Raw genomic sequence first — 19,809 nt, forward strand, 5'->3', positions numbered from 1 at the left:
ACGTTCAAAGCTCTTGCTCTGGGTCATCATATACTATAGGATCTACTTACATTTTTAAGTGATATATATCAAATATAAAATATTCTTTGTTGACCTTACGGGTTTTCAGAAGGATTCAACTTTATGACACACCGGCGGTTGTGGAAAGCCTAAATAGGTCGCATCCATACACCACAAGCAGGACAAAAAATCTTAAGTCAAATCTCGGGCCTCCAATTTTTCACTCACCATAGCCATGCTTATCTAGAGCATTTCAATTTAAACAACAGTTTAAATGATAACCATACGCAGGGAGAACTTGTACAATAGGTCCAAATACAGGAATATTTGAAAAAATATGGTGGAAGTGAATGCTATTTTCTCTGGGTGCAACTGTGAGTTGCAGGTTTTCGATTACAATGATCAAACACGCAGAATAGCATATGGAGCAGGAAATACAGTTGCAATAACCACGCCATTTTCAAAGAATCTTGATGTCCGTCTTTGCCAAACACTCAAGAGCCACACTGCAATTGTTACGGTGGTAAAATGGCTGCCGGAACATCAACTTCTTATCTCTGGGGCTGAAGATGGTGTCACTAATATCTGGAAATATACAGATGACGGTACATTTAGCATCAAGCAAACATTTGAAGAAGATGAAGAGAAGAGCAGCATTACGTGCATAAATAGTCCTGCTGGATATGAGAAGATATTAATAGTAGGCCGTGCATCCGGCGCAGTTGAAGTGTGGAGTATGGCTGAAGACGGAAGTGAAAAATTCAGCTTATTTGGAAAATTCGAGATCAACTCCGAGTTCTATCCGTTATCGGTTAGTGCAATTGAGGTGAGGCCAGAGCAGCTGGTTGTGTTTGTTGGGGGCACGAAACCAAACCTATACGTGTACAGTTTGGACCTCAACAATGCAGAATCCATAACTTGTGCTGCCAAATTGGAAGGACACGAAGACTGGATTAGAGCTTTGGCAGTTAAGCGAATAGACGAGGACGAGTTTGTGATTGCAAGCGGCTCCCAGGACAGATGGATCAGGCTCTGGAAGCTGTGCCTCAACGAGAAAATCGACAACTCGGACCAGGACAAGTCGAAATTGCGGCTTCTCTCCAACAAGCTGTATAAATTCACGATTGGGGGCAGCACAAGGTGTGCAGTGAACTTCGATGCGATCATAATGGGCCACGATGATTGGATATCGAGTCTCTGCTGGCATGCAACGGAGATGCGGCTTCTTTCTGCGTCTGCAGACTCGTCGATTATAGTTTGGGAGCCGGATCCAGTAAGTGGAGTGTGGATTTCGAAAGTCCGGCTTGGTGAGATGGCAATCAAGGGTGCTTCGACTGCCACGGGCTCATCCGGTGGGTTCTATTGCTCCAGATGGATAGTGGACGAGGTGTACGGGCGTGAGATTGTGCTTACAAACGGGAAAACCGGCTCTTTTAGGTGCTGGTATCACGAAAACGAGCCTAAGGACACAAGTCTAGGTCCAAAGACGGCTGAATATTTGCAGAACGCGTCACTAACTGGACCATCCGGTAAGGTGACGGATGTGGAATGGTCCAAAACTGGAGAATACTTGCTTGCAACATCGCTGGACCAGACTACGAGGCTTTTTGCACAGTGGACGAAGCACAGTCGTGAAGAGCAGGCGGGAAGATGCAATTTGGACACGGATAAGGCTCCATGGCACGAATTCTCGAGGCCGCAGATCCATGGCTACGATATGATCTGCGTTAAGCCAATTACAGAGACGCGGTTTGCGTCTGCCGGGGACGAAAAGGTGATCCGAGTGTTCGACGAGCCGAAATCGGTTGCAGATCTCCTTTTACAGTTGACAAATGTGGCAGGCGGCAACGAGAGCATGCCGGAGAGTGCCAGCCTCCCAGTATTGGGCCTTTCTAACAAGGCAGACCTGGAAGACATCGAGGAAGAGATTGAAAAGGAGGCGGATCGTCCAGAGTCGGGAGACGAGCTTCGGAGATCGCCGGATGAGTCTGATGGGCCAGAAAAGCATGCGAAAACCAACATGTTGGCCGGGTTGCAGGCCCCACCTTTGGAGGATCACCTCCAGAGATACACGCTTTGGCCCGAGAAGGAGAAACTATACGGCCATGGGTTTGAGATCACGACACTTGACGTGTCGCCGGACGGCAAACTGATAGCTTCGGCCTGCAGATCGAACTCTGAGAAGCATGCTGCGATCCGGTTGTTCAACACGGACAACTGGCAGCAGCTAGACCAAACACTGGCAGGCCACGAACTCACCATCACGCGTATTCGGTGGTCTCCTACCGGAGAGTATCTCTTGAGTGTTTCGAGGGACAGGATGTTTTCGTTGTGGCAAAAAGGCGAAGATGGACAGTTTGTGCGTCTCGCATTGCAGCCGAAGGCACACACGAGGATCATATGGGACTGCTGCTGGATCCCAAGCTCAATCTGCCGGTGCATGTTTGTCACAGGTGCCAGAGACAGGAAAATCAAGGTTTGGGAGCTCGAGAATGCTGCCCAGACCACAGTGAGCAACATCTGCACTAGTGAGCGGTTCAGTTCTGCTGTGACTGCACTCGATGCATATTCCGGGTCTGTTGTAAAGCACGCAATACTCGCAGTTGGCCTAGATAACGGTCTTATGTACATATACTCGGTGGATAACCGCGGAAGTCTAAAAGAGCTGCTTCAGGTGGATCCGGCAAAGACTCCGGATGGATCGATTTCCAGGCTCTCGTTCCGCCCACCAAGACATGAAGATACCGACAGAATTTACTTGGCAGTGGGTAGTGCTGACCACTCGGTGAGAATATTGAGTTTTGGAGTGGCTGAGCTAGGCATCGAGGGAAGTAATGATTTATAGATACATGTGAATGGAGTAAGCGTAAGTTTTACGGCTAGAGGTATTGTAGAATTATCTTAGAAGTATTGCAAGTATTCGTCAACTGCTTTAAGCATAATTATTAACTAACTAGATACATAATTAATTACCTAAAAGCAGCATTAGGTACCTAGATACAGCATTAATTATCTATTTACATTCAACTACCTAAATATACCATTAATTATCTATATACAGCATCACCTACTTACACATCACCTACTTACACATCACCACCTTACATTCAATTCTCCTCCACTCTCTCTAACTAGTCACGTGACGTATATTCAAGAATATGTAAAAGAAACAAGATCCAGCGCGGCAGTATTCACAGGAGCCATGCACAGATGCCTTATAAATATGAATACAATATAAATATAAAAGCACCCACCAGAATAGGGGCAGTGTGCTCCCAATGTGATACGTAATGCCGTTTTTTCATTGGACAGGCAGACACCGAGGAATCAGGCTGTGGAGTCTAATTTCTTTGCAGGTAAAATAAACAGCCCGAAACCACGGCACCCAAATAAATAACAAGCAGCAAACCTTGCCGCACCTCATTTGGTGGCATCAGCCAAGTATGCAACAAGGTTGTTTCTGTCCTTGGCCTTTCTCAAACCACCAAAAGCCATCTTGGTACCTGGAATGTACTTCTTTGGATTTTCCAAGTAGTCACACAGGGTTTGTTCACTCCACTTCACAGCTGCCGACTTGTTGGCATCAGTGTAATTATAACCCTCGGCAGTACCGGAAGTTCTTCCGATAACACCATGAAGATTTGGTCCAACTTTGTGAGGGCCCCCTTTTTCAACAGTATGGCATTGGGCACATCTAGTCTTGAACAACATAGATCCCTTCTTTGCGTTACCTTTCTTGTATGGAGCAGCCATTTTTGTGTGCTTGTACTAAATATTAAGTTTTAGTTATTTCTAATTTGAATGTCTATGAAGAAGAAACACGTATTCAAGAAAGAGAAAGAGACTTCAACATGAGAATTCTGTTTATTTAACTAGTCTCGGTTCCTTATTTGTCCATGAGTTTTTTTTGAATTTTTTTTTATTTTTTTCTCCCGCTTTCTATGCACCATCTGGATAAATTCGAATCCATTCATCCATTCTTTCTGTAGCTGCCGGATTATCGACAAAACGGCAAGAAACAAACCTCGCGTTGGCTCTTTTCTTTTTTTTTAAGCTTAAATTTTTTTCCCAAACAATGATTTCCAATAATTTCTGTCCGGATGGTCCCATCCTTGACATTTTGTAGCTTATCCATTGGCCGGCGCTTAACCTTACCAAGGCTGTGCACCATTTATTCGAATTTCTCTGTTTAGCATATTGGTGAAGGTATAGGGTATAATTTTGGGCAATCAGGCAGAAATTAGAGATGAAACAAGCTGAAAGTGGGCGGGATCAGGATTAGGGGGTAAGAAAGTTTAGTGATTACTTGAGATGATAGCTTAGGATGATAATTTAGAATACTCCTTTCGTTTTCTTCCTTTCACACATATTGCAGAAACCGGAACTAGGCAACAAACTTCCGGCTTTAGACCAAAAGGTTTTTTGCCACTTTTCGTAGACGAAGAGAATTAATGACCTAAACGAGGATAAGGTGGACTTCGCTTTAGTTGCAAGTCAGTTTTTTTTTGTTCCACTGCATAAACATTCGTCATTCGTTTCCCTGCCTAGCCTTGATTAGAAATTTACGTAAGCAGTTTAAATGAGGCAGCACACATGTGCGGGTATTTGCAAAAATTTGTATTTTACGAAATGATTTGATGTGGAGAATGTTGTAGTTGGGTTTAGTTATGTGTTTAGTTATGTGTTTAGTAACATATTTAGTGATATAATTAGTACGATTTAATGTATTCAATATTTGGTGACGGTCAATCAGTTCAGTCAGGCTTTTTCTAATTTTAAAGCATCTCTTTTTTTTTTTTTTTTTTTTTTTTTTTTTTTTGCATGATTGGCTGAAAACGGTTTCTCGAGAAAACAAAGTCCTAGTTAGATGCGAGGTACCTTGCCGAGAACAGCCGTTTGGCGTTTTGAGGATAGTCATTTCCTCAATTTGAATGAATTCCGGGGTCTGAAGAAAAGCACGATCTATTTTTTGTGAGACTTGCTGTTCGAATTCATAAAGCAGATAGCTATTTGATTAGTCGCCATCAAGTAATGATCATAGGAAAATGAATATGGTGGTAATGATAGATAATTATGGTAGTATAATTATGGTAGTATAATTATCACAGTAGATATATAGTAAGTTCTCGTAGTAGGATAATAGGACATTGGTAAGATGTGTCAGGATAACATATGGATAATGTTCATAGTACTGATTATCACTGTTTCAATAGATTCCTGGTCCGAGTTGTTCCGCGCGTAATGAATCATAGTAAGTGTGATGGAATTTGCTCATGTACAGGCGCGTCGATCGACCGAGAAATAGTGGGGTATGCGAAATAGTGGCAGTGCTTAGGCATGAATTAAGAGTTATGAAATATTCAAATTTACCAAGCGTTTAGAGCAAATGCTTAGAATGGTGTGGAACACACCCATAGAGGATTATACTTGATAGATCAGTTTGAGATATGCTTCATGCATTCTTTCGGTATTGCATTTAAATAGCATTAAAATACCAATTATGGGAATTCCAGCATCAGGAAGTGGCGCACAGAAAAAACAAAAAAAATCAAAAAATTAAGAGGATTTGGCTGGATACGGTGGCGCGAACTCAGCCAGAAAAACAGAATACGGAATCTGGAGCCACGACTTTCTGGGGGACACCAAATTATTATTGATTATTGACTTTTCTAGCGATTCTAAATCATTTTCATTTTTTTACTTTATTTCAATTTTTTTTTCTTACATGCTCCAGGCATTTTTCAGAGGCGTGGACTCAACTTCGCACCGGTATCTTCTTTATGGATCGAACGGTTTTTAGCAATTTGCGAGCGGTTGCATATTTACGGCGGCATATATCACATCAGGAGGCCTAGTGCCAATAGACAGGGCTTATAGAAAGGAAAAGTATAGAAAAAAGCGTAAAGTGAGCTAGCTTACTGTGAGCTTTTGGCATAAATTTAGGATAAGATAGAAAAAGACCACAGAGATCAAGAATATACACCATAGACCCATGGCAAGTGCAAGATTTCTAGTTTGCAGGAGTGCCGTAATGGCAGGTGCATCCAGGCCGTTGCTAGCAGGGGCTTCAAGGGCAATGGCCCGGGTTGTTGCCCGGCAGCATTGGCAAAAACAGGACATTTACCGGGGAATGGCATCTTCAGCCGGCGGGAGGTCAAACGGGGTGAACAGCTCGTTGGCAGAGCAGGAGCAGCGGGCAAACAACGAACTGGCAAACGCCCGGACGCAGGCAGGGTTCTACAGATCGCTTCTGCGGGCAAATTATCCACATATTGTGGTTTCGAGATACGAGACACCTGGAATAGCCACCAACAACGAGTGTGCAAGGATGTACGTGGAGGCGTTGGTAAAGACGGGCGACCGCCGCAAGGCCGAGGGGGTTGCACGGACGTACGGGATAGATGTGGGAGGACTTGGAGTTGGAGTAGGTGGTGGAGTAGGCGGTGCAGGGATGCGTGATGGTGGAGTAAGTGGTGCAGGGATGCACAATAGTGGAGAAATTAGCGGTGCGGGGATACGCGGTGCAGGAATATTTGGATCGCGGGAGGAGCCGCTTCACGTGGTTGTGACAGAAAGCCCCTGGATGGTTTTTTCGCGGTGGGTGAAGTGGCTTGTGCCCGTGGGATTGTTAACGTATGGCGCATACGTGGGATTCAATTTCCTCGTGGACAACGGGTCAATAATCAAGAATTCGTCCGTGGAGGACAAGGCGGTGGAGGTGACGGAGTCAGATGTTCGTTTTTCTGACTGCTGCGGGGTTGACGAGGCGAAGGCGGAGTTGCAGGAGGTGGTTGAATTTTTGAAGGACCCGGGCAAGTTCACGTCGTTGGGGGCCCAGTTGCCTAAAGGAGTACTTTTGAGCGGTCCACCGGGCACGGGTAAGACGTTGCTCGCGCGGGCGACGGCTGGTGAAGCCGGGGTGCCCTTTTTCTTTATGTCGGGGTCCGAGTTTGACGAGTTGTACGTGGGTGTTGGCGCCAAGCGCGTGCGGGAGCTTTTCGCGAAGGCGCGGGCGCGTGCGCCGGCCATAATTTTCATCGACGAGTTGGACGCTATCGGCGGAAAGCGGAAGGCGCGCGACCAGGCGTACGCAAAGCAGACTTTGAACCAGCTTTTGGTGGAGTTGGACGGATTCTCGCAGACCCAGGGCATCGTCGTTATCGGCGCGACGAACTTCCCGGAGTCCTTGGACCGTGCGCTCACGCGGCCGGGCCGGTTTGACAAAATAGTGACGGTGGACCTCCCGGACGTGCGCGGGCGCACTGCGATCTTGCGGCACCACCTGCGCAACATTGCGTGCGCGGGCGACGTGGACGCGTCGGTGATTGCGCGGGGCACGACCGGGCTCTCGGGCGCAGGGTTGAAGAACTTGGTGAACACGGCGGCGTTGTACGCGTCGCAGGAGAATGCGGCTAGCGTGCGCATGGCGCACCTGGAGTGGGCAAAGGACAAAGTGCTCATGGGCGGCGAGCGCAAGAGCATGGTGATGACAGAGGAGACCCGGCGCAACACGGCGTACCACGAGGCGGGCCACGCGATTGTGGCGCTGTACACGGAGGGCGCGACACCGCTCTATAAGGCAACGATTTTGCCCCGGGGCCGCGCGCTCGGCGTCACGTTCCAGCTCCCGGAGATGGACAAACTCGACATCACGCGCCGCGAGTGCCTTGCGCGGCTTGACGTGTGCATGGGCGGCAAAATCGCAGAGGAGATGCTCTACGGCGCCGCAAACGTGACCTCCGGCTGCAGCTCGGATTTGGCGTCGGCGACGGCCACCGCAAGGGCAATGGTCACGTCATACGGGATGTGCGAAGCCGTTGGTCCGGTCCGGCTCTCGGACAAATGGGAGTCGTGGTCCCCCAAGCTCCGCGACTTGGCCGACCAGGAGACCCGCAAGTTGCTTGTTGATGCCGAACAGAGGACTCGCAAGCTGCTGCATGACCGCCGGGTCGAGCTCAAGCGGCTCGCCGAGGGACTTTTGCAGTACGAGACTTTGACGCGTGACGAGATCGCCGCACTTGTTGCCGGACGGCCTATTTCCAAGGTCAAAACCACCTCAAACACTGTTATCAAGTCCCGGGGCACCCGGCCGGAGTACGATGTTGTGTCGGGGGCAAAGAGCTTAGGCGTGGCAGCTGCGTCCCGGTCTTAACCAGCATGTATATACTGAATGCAGAATAGTAAACGTGAATACGAATAGTGTAGATAAGGTGTGCTAGAGATAATTTAAGCGTGTATATATGCTAAGAAAAGAGCTTAGCTAAGTTGTAGATACTGGAGATATAAAGTGCAAAGAGCTTAGCTAAGCATGTATATGCTAAGTGTGCAAAGAGATTAGTTAAGCTGTAGATAGCGGAGATATTAAGTATGCAAAGAAGTTATCCAAGCGTGTATATATGCTAAGGAGGCGAAGGAAATTATCTAAGTTGTGGATACTGAAGATGGTAAGTATGTAAAGGAAATTATCTAGTTATGTGGATATTGGAGATGTTAAGTGGGCAGCAGGGATTATCCAGGTATGCATATACTAAAGTGTTATGTTAGGAATGCAGAAGAAAAATAGTGAATGTGAAGATTGTGGAGCTAATATAGTGAAAGGATATGCTAGATATGCAGAATAGCAAATGTAAATATTACTGTGCTAGTATGGTGAAAGAGATATGTTAGATATGCAGAATAGTGAATAATATTGCAGAGCTAGCATGGTAAACGAGTTATGCTAGGTATGCAAAGAAAATCAGTATATTAAGATTTCCGAACTGGTATAGCGAAAGAGTTACATTAATGCTACGATTAGTAGTTATGCAAAGAATACAAATACAATTCTCAACATGATTGACACTGCTAATGCAAAAGAGTTACTTTAATATTGTACACGTACATTATTGGTATGCATATCATAAAGCAGCTTTATGCCAATTATATCCATTATAAAAAGATTACCTGAGCATGCATATACTCAAGATCTCTGTTAATGCCATATATGCTAAAAAGGTGTTTTGAGCATGCATATACTGAAAAGCTTTCTGTTGATAATCCTGCAACCACTAAAAAGAATTCTAAGACCACTGTCATGAATGCAAAACTGAAACTTTACGGCAGTTATGCGTCTTTGAGAGTGTATGTACTATGAAAGGTATGCAACAATAACACTCTTTTTCGTACTTATAAAGCTTAGATCATAGTTAAATGGCCGTGTATAGATAATCCTGTATATACTGAAAATCCGTGTATTGGCATTTTGTACGCTTTAAATAGGTTTCCAATTCTAGCTTCATGAATTTACCACAGAGAACTTATTGACGTCATGAATGCACCAATCACGCATTCTTGAATTTATTGCCATGCATATACAATAGAGAACTACCAATGCTGGTGCCGTAGTGCAATTACTAAACTGTTCATGCATTTACTATAAAAACATCGTTAATGTTAGTATCATGTAGTCGGTCTGAACATCTCCGAATCACATATATACCATATGTGTTTTAGCTTAAGACCATGCATAAACTAGTTTTATTAATGCTAATTCAGTAGTTGAATGGCTTGAGAAAATAAGCTAATACAATTGAAATATTAAAACGCGTTGTTTGAAAGTAATTACATGTGTGCTCTACTAAATGCAATTTTTACGCTAATGCCATGAACACACTAAAGTAGGATATATTTGATTGATGTTAGTGACATGTATATACTTTATGAACTACCATGAATGCATTAAACTGATTACTATGGTAATAATAATACAATGCATAAACCTAAAGGGCTTTATCAAAATTGGTAATACTCAATCGTGAACATCGAAGAACACAATCTTATATTGTCAGCTACTGACCAAAGGTTTTATATATTTGCATGCGAGTCTCTTCATGTGCGTAGAGATTTACACTAATGACGGTTCTACCTTGCTGCATGCTTTAATTGAATATGTTGTATAAATTACATTATACTAGCAGTGTACTTCATTACGCTTGTATGTGTACCAAAAGGAGATAAAAAATGACTTCTCTTTCTGTAGAATAAGTTAATCGCATCATCACCTTTACAATCATTTTTATTATATGCCAGAAAATCCTTAGGCGTATTATTCTTGCAACCATTACTCCTTTATCCATACGTATTTATACAAAAATAATTATATTTGAATCATCACCACATCTTCACTCTTCACCATCATTGCCATAATTCTTACAATCACCATTATCCCATGTTATGCATATTTAGAATTACTATCACATTTATTAGCAAGATTATCATCACCATTATCCGACCCTCATCATCATGCTTCATCATCACCATTAGCATCCAAGCCATCCAATTCTGTAGGATGGTCAAGGTACTTTCCCAATTTTTCAACTTCCTCGTAAGCATTACCAATTTCTTTCTTGTAGAGTTCTCCCAACGTGTCCTTATTCTTCTCTACACGGAATTTCACGTCACCATTAAAAACATCACACGCAGCCAACATCTCAAGAGCTCTCCCCGCCATAACAAGTTGGTATCGAAGTAAATTTTGCTCCTCAGTGGACGTTTCGGTAGTGTCCGATTGATCTCCAGTCAAATCTCCCAATAAACCCGATGCTTCTCCGTATTTGGTCTCAATACTCACAAATAAGGATACCAACGTCTCCTCGAGCGAATCTGGTATCTTCTCTTCCAGATTCAACCCCCTTATTGGGTCGCTAAACACTCTTTTTAGCACTTCGGCCCCCTCCGAACCGGCTGCATACTGAACAACGCAATGCTTGTTAACCATCTGGAGAAATGAATATACCTCAGCCCACCTCTTTAGTGCAGCTATCTTATAGAAAATGCCTATATCACCATCTTCTATGATGGATTCAAGAGTCTCAAGAATCACCTGTGCCTTGGAAAGACGCTCTGTATACATTTCAAGCTGTTCATTTTCTGTTTGTATCAAGCTTTCTGGACTTGAGATGGCCACTTCAATCAATGTGTGGGTAATGATACGGCACAAGAAATCAAATATTGCAACGAAGAACGACTTCTTGTTTTCCATATCTTCATGCTCGCTGTAAACAGCAGATTTGGCAAATTTACTCAGATTTTCAACATCTCCAACAAAAAGCTTGCTGACTTTATCAAAAAGTAAATCTCCTTGCATTATCAACAACAACTTTAGAACGGTATTTGTCGCTTCCGACAACTTTGTGTTGTCAAGCGAGGATATCAACGTCTCGTGAAGTCCAACAAGCATACTGTCGATTTTGATGTTGATCTCCGTGTAATCATCTGTCAAGCACTGGAAGAACAGTCCAATTGGATAGGCTTCAGAGTTTGCATAGGACTGGGAATCCGTTTCCAAAGTTGTAAATGGAAGATCTGCCTCCGCATAGTACTGAAGTAGAAGCAATGCAATTTCCACAAGTAAAGATTCCTGGTTGGTCTCTCTGAACGTGTTTGTGCCTGAAGATTCACCTTTAATAAGATCGCAGAATATTAGCGATGCAAAAGCAAGCGAACTGACATCCGTGCTCACCAATGAGATAATCTTTGGTAGGGACGTTATAATTTTAACTAGATAGTACTCTCTGTCTTTGATGTCACTCAAATTCCTGTGGAATCTTCGAGACATCACTATTCTGTATGTACTACTCTCTTTCACAAACGAGGACGTGATTCCATAGATAAACGCCAATATCATAGTGGTATCCCAAGTTGACAATTCAAGCGACGATCTTACTGTACCACTCCATTCTGTAACAGAAGAGGAATCAAAGAGAATGTATGAGATCAAGAATTCCAAGGACTCATTTTTCATGTTGTATCTTGGGATTATGAACAATGCCTCTGCAATCTGCCTCAACTTCTCATATTCGCTGCCATCTACTTCACCAGAATGTAGGTAGTACTGGTGTCCTTCATCCAAAACCTTGAAAAGCAGCTTAAACTTGAGCATGTCGTTGAGATTCAAACTGATACTTTTCTTAAGCGACTTGAGCGAGGATCCACGCACTTCCATAAATTCAGAGTATTTCTCCTGCTCCACTGCGGAAACAAACCTTGCAAGCTCCTTGATTGTTCTTTCACCGCCTTCATCCATCTCATTCTCGTTGAATATAAGGGATGATATCTTGCGGGTCTCATCGTCTTCGAGAAAACTGTTTTTGACCATTTCTCCAAGCAAAGAAATCGCAGAAACTTTGACGGAAGTGTCAGATTCGTGCACAGCCATCTGGATGAACGTGTCTTTGAAGTGTCTTGTGAATTGTCTCAAGGCAGAGGCTGAGTTTGGCCTTTGGTATAGAGGAATGAGAGATTTTAACACTTGCAGTCGGACAGAAGCCTTGGGATCGGTCAAAAGCCACCCAAAATACCGCAAATACACAGGTTTGAAAAACAGCTCTGGAAGCTCTTTAACCCATATGCCCAGATTTGCAATGCATTCTTTACGAAGTTGCGGATTCGTGTCTTTGTACCTGTGAACAAAAAATGTACTAAACACATCCTTAACCAGCTTCTCAAGAATGCCCCGCTTCTTGGTATACGAAAGTGAATTGTCAGAAATCATCTCAATTCGATGCTGAATCGCTTCCTCTCTTTGCTTTGCGTTTCTTGGTTTTCTAGCCATCGATTTTAACCGCTCCAAATTCTTCGTTTCCGATGTCAATTGCCGCTGGCATCTCGCAATAAACGTGCTTGACTGTGTGTATATCTTACAGAGTGTCGTTTCTAACTGTAGACTGTAAAATGTGGCGGTGAACCTCATGGATCTTTCACCAACGGTAGACATACTTCCAAGCCACGAAACAATTGTGTCGATAAAGTCATCATTCTCGTACAAAATACCCCTTTCGCTTGCGATAAACACAATCTGCTCTACAAACTCTGCTGCCCTAGCTCTAAATCCTTTCCACTCGGGTATTGATGCATTACTTCCCAATCCTAGTGGATATTCATGCTGCTTTTGGCTTAAAAACAGTTCTTGAACTTCCGTGACCGTCTGGTCAGCTCTATCCGGATCAATAACATCATGCCGCTTAACAAGCGAGACACAGCCACAACTACGTAGAACGAAATTCACAAAGTCTTTCACGGCGTCGAATTTCTTGTTTTCACTCTCTTCTCCTTGATCAGTAAACGCTTCTATCCATTCGGTTGCAAGTTCGAAAACTGGCTTAGCCGAATTACTAAGAGCCTCGAATATCTTGTTTTCTTCAAAGTCCTCTACTTCATCGATGTTGCCAGAAACATTTCTTAGACCCTCATTGCTCAATTGTTCATCATGATTACTTCTGGCTATTCTTCTCTTTTTCCTGCCACCTCTTTTTTTATTTTGAGCAGGCCTGTATTCGTCCTCAGAAGATAAATCAGCAGCATCATCCACTGATACTGCATTTCCGGCCTCATTATTGCCCTCATCATCACTGATTATTTCACTTTCGTCCTCTGAGTCTTCAACTGCTCTTCTCTTCCTTATATTTCTGTTAGTCCTTCTTAATCTTGATCCAATGCTGGTATCAGCATCGTCTTCTGGGGATTCCAAAGTCATTCTTCAACTAAAACCGCACCAATACGTTTATGTGTAGAAATATGATGGTTTTGCAATTTTCAGGAGAAAAAACGAAGAGTATACGTTATCCTATTTAATGACATGCTTTCTGAATATTCAAAAGTAGTTTATTGACGCTTTACACACTTTACGCGTTTCTACTTTTTTTTTCACGCATTGGTACTCTGCACCGCCACACAAATTATAGGGCCGCACAAATTGCAGGGCCACATATCAACTGGCCTAAATATATTGATGATTACATCATGTAATATATATTTCAGTTACTGAAAGCCCACGGTGTATAAACTGAAATACATATACCTAATGATGAAAATTTACAAGCAGATGCTAACCACAGCTAATAGCCAGCAACTCTACGCTCAAAAAAAAATAATAATCTCAAGAATATGGATAATAACTCATGGAGCGAGCGAATACATAGTATAAAATAATGACACAGGGAATTGATTTGTCACATTTGTGGTAGCCACTTTGTAGTTCTTAATGCTTTTGATCCTTTGGACAATGTGTTGATCTCCTTATTTACTCAAAGCAGCATTCAAAGCCTCGAGAACCTCAACTTCAATAGATGCCTCAGCAGCAACATTTTCATTAGTAGAATCGAGGTTCTTCTTCGCATCAGCAAGTTGCGACTTAACGGCAGCAGAATCAAAGTCTTTAAGTGCAGCAGCCTCCACACTAAGAATATCCATCTTAGAGTTTGGCATCACAGATGCGAAACCTCCAGAGATGAAAAATTTGTCTGAATGAGATGGTGAATCGAAAATCTCAACTATACCTGGTCTCAATTGTTCGATCACAGGGACGTGATTGGCCAAAATACCCATGTCACCTGTTGCAGCAGGGATGTTTACTTGAAAAACATCCTTGTCCTTTAGAACAGTCTGTGAATAAGGATATGTGCTATGTTAGTAAACCGAGCAGTGTAAAAGTGTAAACCGGTGGGGAAATAGTATGAAGAGAAGGAAGAATATGAATCATGAATAGAATGCAGAATATGGATCATGAATAGTATGAAGAGTATAACATGAATAGTATGAAGAGTATGAATCATAAGTAGTATGAAGAGTAGGAATCGTGCATACCATGAAGAGTAGGAATCGTGCATACTATGAAGAATATGAATAGCACCTACTATAGCACCCAGTCTTGCACTTTAAATCCTAATAAAACTCGTGAATTGTTATAACACCCATTATAATCTTTCATGTACACAATCATATGCTTGAATAAATTAAATTAGGTGGAGCAAAGAAAGCAAATAAAGCAGGCGATTCCTTTGAAGATGAATGAAGATAGACAAATTTGAATTATGCCAAAGTAGTTCATTCTAAACCGACTCTCATAAAGGTTTGACTTACTTGATGAGGAAGTGCAATGGACAAACGCAATTTGTTCGAAGCAGCAGTTGCTTTTGGAGCAGCAGCTTCAGCGTAAGTTCTGAAACCAACAAGTCGATTGACCTTTGAAGCAGCTCTGATAGTCTGTCTGAACATGTTCGTCTAGCTATATCCAGTTGCAAAATCTAATATAGTTGGAAGAAGATGTAAAAGTAAGCTTTTCTGATACTTTCCATGTCGTTGCTCTCAATAAGGTTGTTCGCTAATTCACATTTTTTTATTTTACTTTATTTTTCCCCTTACCTAATTTTCCCCGCGACTTATGTAGAGATGCCTGGGCGGGAAAGATGGGCGTTAATCGGTAAAGAGAGGATTAGTGAGCAGAACTTTGGTCGCGATTGGTTTTTCATTTGATTGGTCGAGGGAGAAAAAAAAAAAGAGAAAAGTAAAGTCAGAAATTCGGGAGTTCAAAAAGAATTCAAAAATATGAGGGGCTAGGTGCTAGCAGTCGATCGACCCTAAAATATTAACAGAGGCAGAACATTGTGACCATCTGATAAAGTAGGGAGAGATGTTAGAAGAGGCCGGAAATTCAAGTTTATCCTATATTTTGCATCTGTATTTTGCATCTCTATTTTACATCTATATTTTGTATCTATATTTTGTATCTTCATTTTATATCTATATTTTACATCTTCATTTTATATCTATATTTTACATTTATATTTCACATCTATATTTTACATTTATATTTTACATCTATATTTTCCACATTTAATATCCACCCTTAACCATATCCCATCGAATATCCACAATTTCATTATGACGAACCTTCTCAAAGATTCGATGGACAACATCTTTATTTCATCAGCAGATATTTTGGATAAGCTGACATACAAGCTTTCTTCAGCAACTACAAGCACGGTAATTCCACACAACAATGACAGCTTGTTGAAGCCACTCACAGATGTTCTTAAGAGCGATTTCGAGGCGTACAATCGGGTGTTGGACAACTACAATCTAGAACTTCTGGGAGCAGAGTCGATGCTCACTTATATGAAAGTTAAGATGAAGAAAGAGGCGGAACTGCAGCAGAAGATGGAAACTGAGCGTGTGAAGAAGGAGAAGGAGGAGGCTAAGAGGAAAGCGGCAGTTAAGGCAAAACAGGAGGCCGAGAAGAAAAGAAACGAAGAGGCTGCTGCTGCTGCTGCGAAAAAGCAACTTGAAGGGCAGAAAAAGCAGCAAGAAATGGCAGCAGCAAAGAAATTTTCTGGAAATAACGATGACTTCATGCTTGATCTTGATCTCGATGGATTTAATCTCGACCAGCAGGGGCAGGCAGACAATGCAATGCTTCAATTTGACGGTTATACTGCGGCACAACAGAAACCGGCGGGAAGTATGGGTGTTCCGCCGGCGGAAAGTATGGGTGTCCAGCCGGCGGGTCAATCGTCAGAAAATGCTCTAAACGGCAATTCAAACGACAACATGAACGATCTATCTCAGACCGCCGGTATGGACAGCTTGAATGACCTCAATTTAGACTTTTTGGACACATCCGGAGGGTTGGATGATAACCAGGGAGGTAATTTGGGAGCAGATGCCCTTGGAACCGGGAATGATGACCTGGGACTACTTGGAAGTTTGGGTGGGTTGAATTCTGGTACCGGAAGCAGTGGTATGGGCAGTTCGAATGCGGGAAACATCAATAATGGAGCTGGAAATGCTCAGAGTGCAACAAATCCCGGAAACAGCCAAGAAGATGACAATTCATTGATGGCTCCGGACCAGATGGAGAACTTGTTTTCTCAGTTTGACGAGCTTGTTGGTGGGGGAAATGGTGGAGGGATGTAAGGTGAAAGGAGCAGCAACCAGTCGTGGGACTGGATAGTTGAGAAGGATAGTATGTAATGCTCTGCAATATGAACAACATGTATAAAGCTATGCTGCTAGAGATAGTGCAAAACAACTAACCATACACATCTTAGAACAAACACATGAAGTAGATGCGAACGCTTTACATGGATAGGAACGTAATATGGGGATACAACGCATTACGTGGGTAAGACATATTGAGACGTTTGACGTATAGAGTTAAACTAATAGGAATAGGAATATACTAATAGGACTACTTTATACAGTATGGGAATACTCTTAAACTAATAGGACTACTTTAAACTAATAGGACTACTTTTAAACTAATAAGACTACTTTTAAACTAATAAGACTACTTTTAAACTGTAGGGAATACTTTATAGGAATAGGAATACGTTTATACTATAAATGAATACGATAAAACACTCAAAACAAAGTCCAAAACCATCACTTCTCCTTGCTAAATCTGGTACAGCAACCAATATCGTTGTCACTGCTAAACGCATATCTCGAAGTGGTGTCATTGGCGGAGTGCACTTGGTGGTTTTTTGCCGTCCGGGCCTCTGTGGTGGTCATAGAGTAGGAAGGTGGCACATCCATGGATGGGTTCTCGGTAAAGAAGTTTCTAGGCCTCAAAAGCAGCGCAATTGGCTCGGAAGGCATCATCGGGAAGTCCTCGGGTGCAGGAACGTGCGAAATTCCAAAAACATGGAAACACAAGATATCCGTGTTGTCAATGTTATCTTCACCGTTTCCATACCACTTCCTGAATCCAACCATGCCGTCTCCGGACCACTGCGGAACAAAGTCTCCCGATGGATACAACCGGTCCTCCTTGTATGGGATGACCTGAAAGGTGTGGTGGGCCCAGGGTGCCCGCTTGTAAGGCAGGGATCCCGGCTGTGCAAGCATAGGAGGGCACTGGAAAGACACTAGCTTGTAGCAGGGGTGCAACCTGGAGTACCTGTTGACCTTGTTGGGGTTGAAGAAGTCCCAGGTGCGGCCGTTTACGTAATCAGTGACGGAATCCTTCGATTTGACGAACTTCGTGCTGTGCGAGTACCACGCATTGCCGTACATGTTCTCCGGGCTGCCTGTAGGATAGGGAGAGGAGCGTGGTTCAGCCATTCCGGTGGAATTCCCGTCACCATCGATCCGTGGGTGGATTCTCAAGGCGAAAAGATGCTGGTGGTTGTGTGCATTGACGTGAGGATACACTCTGCAACCCCAGGGAGCAGCCTTCTCGTACTTTTCATCCATGACGTAGGTGTTCAAGCAGCCAGTCAACTTGAGGTCGAGCTTGATGGTGCCGTCCATCATAAAACTCCAGTAGATGCAGTACTCGTAGTTTCCCGCGGTGAAGATCTGCGAAACGACCAACTTGGTCGATCTGGTGACGATAGTCGTGGCAAACGAGTCCCTGAAGTCCGAGTGCTTGCAAAGAAGACCGTCATCTTCCTCGTGGATGCAAACTGCATGCTTGATGGTGATCGGGTCCCCATGGCTGTCCACAAAGTGTGCATCCAGGTAGTGGATCACACCTTTGCAGTCGCAGCCGAGAGTCAACGGGTTAGTCATGTATCCCGCACCATACTCACCGATATCCAAGGCGTGCTTTCTCTGGTGTGGGTGGTCTGGGTTGCCGTAAGGAACAATCATCTCAGAGAGCGAGATCCGGTGGAAGAGCGGGCGCACATTGCCGTGATCGTTGTACCGGATGTCCGAGAGAACAATTCCCTCCCTGTAGTTGAAGCCAACGTGCATCGTGAAGTTGTTCCAGCTGATGCAGTTGCCGTTCATCTCAAAGGACACCCCTTCGGGCTGTGTGATGTTGATTGGCTTCTCGTCCCGCATCTTGCCGTACTTCTTGATCATGTCCTTAGGCATGTAGTTTGAGTTCGGGATGCTGATGTCGATTTTCCTCCTCCTGTTCGGAATATCGATGTATATGACCTTCTTCAAGTTCATGTCCACAATCGGGCAGAAATCGAGCGGATGCGAAAAGTGCGAATCGTCCTCGTTGTGCCGGTAGTACATCAATGCCTGCTGGAGCCTTCTGCTGGCCCCCCATCTCTCATCATACCCAACAGTCCACGGCTCGCAGTAAATGTGATCCATCTGGTCTCTAGGCACCCCCGAGATCACACACTGCTCGATCACGTTTGCATCGTTTCGGATCACATCCTGCGTGTTGATCAAGTCCTCAACCGTCAAGATCGGCTGCACAGTCTTGAGTTCTCTGCTTGAGATCAGGCTCAGCTTGTCAATACTCACCAATCCTTCCTTGACTCCCGGACACCCACTCTCGATAAGCACAAAGTACGAAACTCTGGCTGGCATAGGTCCATCCGCATCACGCCAGGCCAGAAAATCCTTCTTGGTTGGCTCTTTTAGGGTAATTGTGTTGAACGAGATGACATGGCCGTCAAACTTCTTTTTTACAATTTCAGAAGTGGCTCTAATCTCATCAACGGTCAAAGGGTCCAAAGGATGGCCAGGATGAGCCGGTGGACCGGCCGATGCCTTTGTTTGGTGTGCAATCTGGCTAAGACGCTCCATGTTTTATGTGCAGATAGCTTTTTTTTGATATGCTGATATTCAAAGTTGGTGAATGTAGATATACCAATAATTATCCGCTGTACAGGCAGAAATGACCTCTATTTATATCATGGATTTCTAAGAAATTGACGTGCCCCACATCGACAAATCAAAATGAACCATAGATTAGAAGGACACACATTTTCTGATATTTTCAACCAGATTGGTTGCATTGTCCATTATTCCATATCTGCTTATAATCTCAGTGACTCCCTTCCTGATTTCGGCAACCGCTTCGTTATCAGCAAATCATTTTTTAAGCTTAATTTTTTTGCCGCGCTCAGCCTGGCGACACATTTTACTCAATGCGGCAACTATACCCACTGAGTTTTCAACTCATCCAGTCAAAGCATTTCTATTCTTTGTATTCTTTCTCCTGGGTCGTTATCTATCAAACGTGTAATAATTATGGATAAATGGCATATCCATTTCCTATCATTTTTAAAATAACGATGCCAA

General features: G+C 43.5%; 7 protein-coding genes across 7 annotated transcripts; 3 read left to right on the top strand and 4 right to left on the bottom strand.

The window, feature by feature from the left end:
• Nucleotides 1–337: 337 nt before the first annotated feature.
• Nucleotides 338–2,845, top strand: BRETT_002802 (uncharacterized protein; the record flags this gene model as incomplete). Its single annotated transcript, XM_041281322.1, has 1 exon — nt 338–2,845. The coding sequence occupies one exon, from the start codon at nt 338–340 to the stop codon at nt 2,843–2,845; it is 2,508 nt and encodes an 835-aa protein (XP_041139113.1).
• A 575-nt stretch (nt 2,846–3,420) lies between these two features.
• On the bottom strand, nt 3,421–3,753 carry CYC1 (iso-1-cytochrome c; the record flags this gene model as incomplete). The annotated part of the gene is made up of 1 exon (XM_041281323.1): nt 3,421–3,753. The coding sequence occupies one exon, from the start codon at nt 3,751–3,753 to the stop codon at nt 3,421–3,423; it is 333 nt and encodes a 110-aa protein (XP_041139114.1).
• Nucleotides 3,754–5,992: 2,239 nt separating this feature from the next.
• BRETT_002804 (uncharacterized protein) lies at nt 5,993–8,152 on the top strand (the record flags this gene model as incomplete). The annotated part of the gene is made up of 1 exon (XM_041281324.1): nt 5,993–8,152. The coding sequence occupies one exon, from the start codon at nt 5,993–5,995 to the stop codon at nt 8,150–8,152; it is 2,160 nt and encodes a 719-aa protein (XP_041139115.1).
• A 2,127-nt stretch (nt 8,153–10,279) lies between these two features.
• On the bottom strand, nt 10,280–13,513 carry BRETT_002805 (uncharacterized protein; the record flags this gene model as incomplete). The annotated part of the gene is made up of 1 exon (XM_041281325.1): nt 10,280–13,513. One exon carries the CDS (start codon nt 13,511–13,513, stop codon nt 10,280–10,282), a length of 3,234 nt encoding a protein of 1,077 aa, XP_041139116.1.
• Nucleotides 13,514–14,055: 542 nt separating this feature from the next.
• Nucleotides 14,056–15,033, bottom strand: BRETT_002806 (uncharacterized protein; the record flags this gene model as incomplete). The annotated part of the gene is made up of 2 exons (XM_041281326.1): nt 14,056–14,421; nt 14,899–15,033. The coding sequence occupies 2 exons, from the start codon at nt 15,031–15,033 to the stop codon at nt 14,056–14,058; spliced, it is 501 nt and encodes a 166-aa protein (XP_041139117.1).
• Nucleotides 15,034–15,699: 666 nt separating this feature from the next.
• Nucleotides 15,700–16,731, top strand: BRETT_002807 (uncharacterized protein; the record flags this gene model as incomplete). Its single annotated transcript, XM_041281327.1, has 1 exon — nt 15,700–16,731. The coding sequence occupies one exon, from the start codon at nt 15,700–15,702 to the stop codon at nt 16,729–16,731; it is 1,032 nt and encodes a 343-aa protein (XP_041139118.1).
• Nucleotides 16,732–17,199: 468 nt separating this feature from the next.
• On the bottom strand, nt 17,200–19,311 carry BRETT_002808 (uncharacterized protein; the record flags this gene model as incomplete). Its single annotated transcript, XM_041281328.1, has 1 exon — nt 17,200–19,311. The coding sequence occupies one exon, from the start codon at nt 19,309–19,311 to the stop codon at nt 17,200–17,202; it is 2,112 nt and encodes a 703-aa protein (XP_041139119.1).
• Nucleotides 19,312–19,809: the final 498 nt, after the last annotated feature.

The sequence above is a fragment of the Brettanomyces bruxellensis genome, chromosome 9, assembly GCF_011074885.1.
Source record: "Brettanomyces bruxellensis chromosome 9, complete sequence".
Classification (NCBI taxonomy): Eukaryota; Fungi; Ascomycota; class Pichiomycetes; order Pichiales; family Pichiaceae; genus Brettanomyces; species Brettanomyces bruxellensis.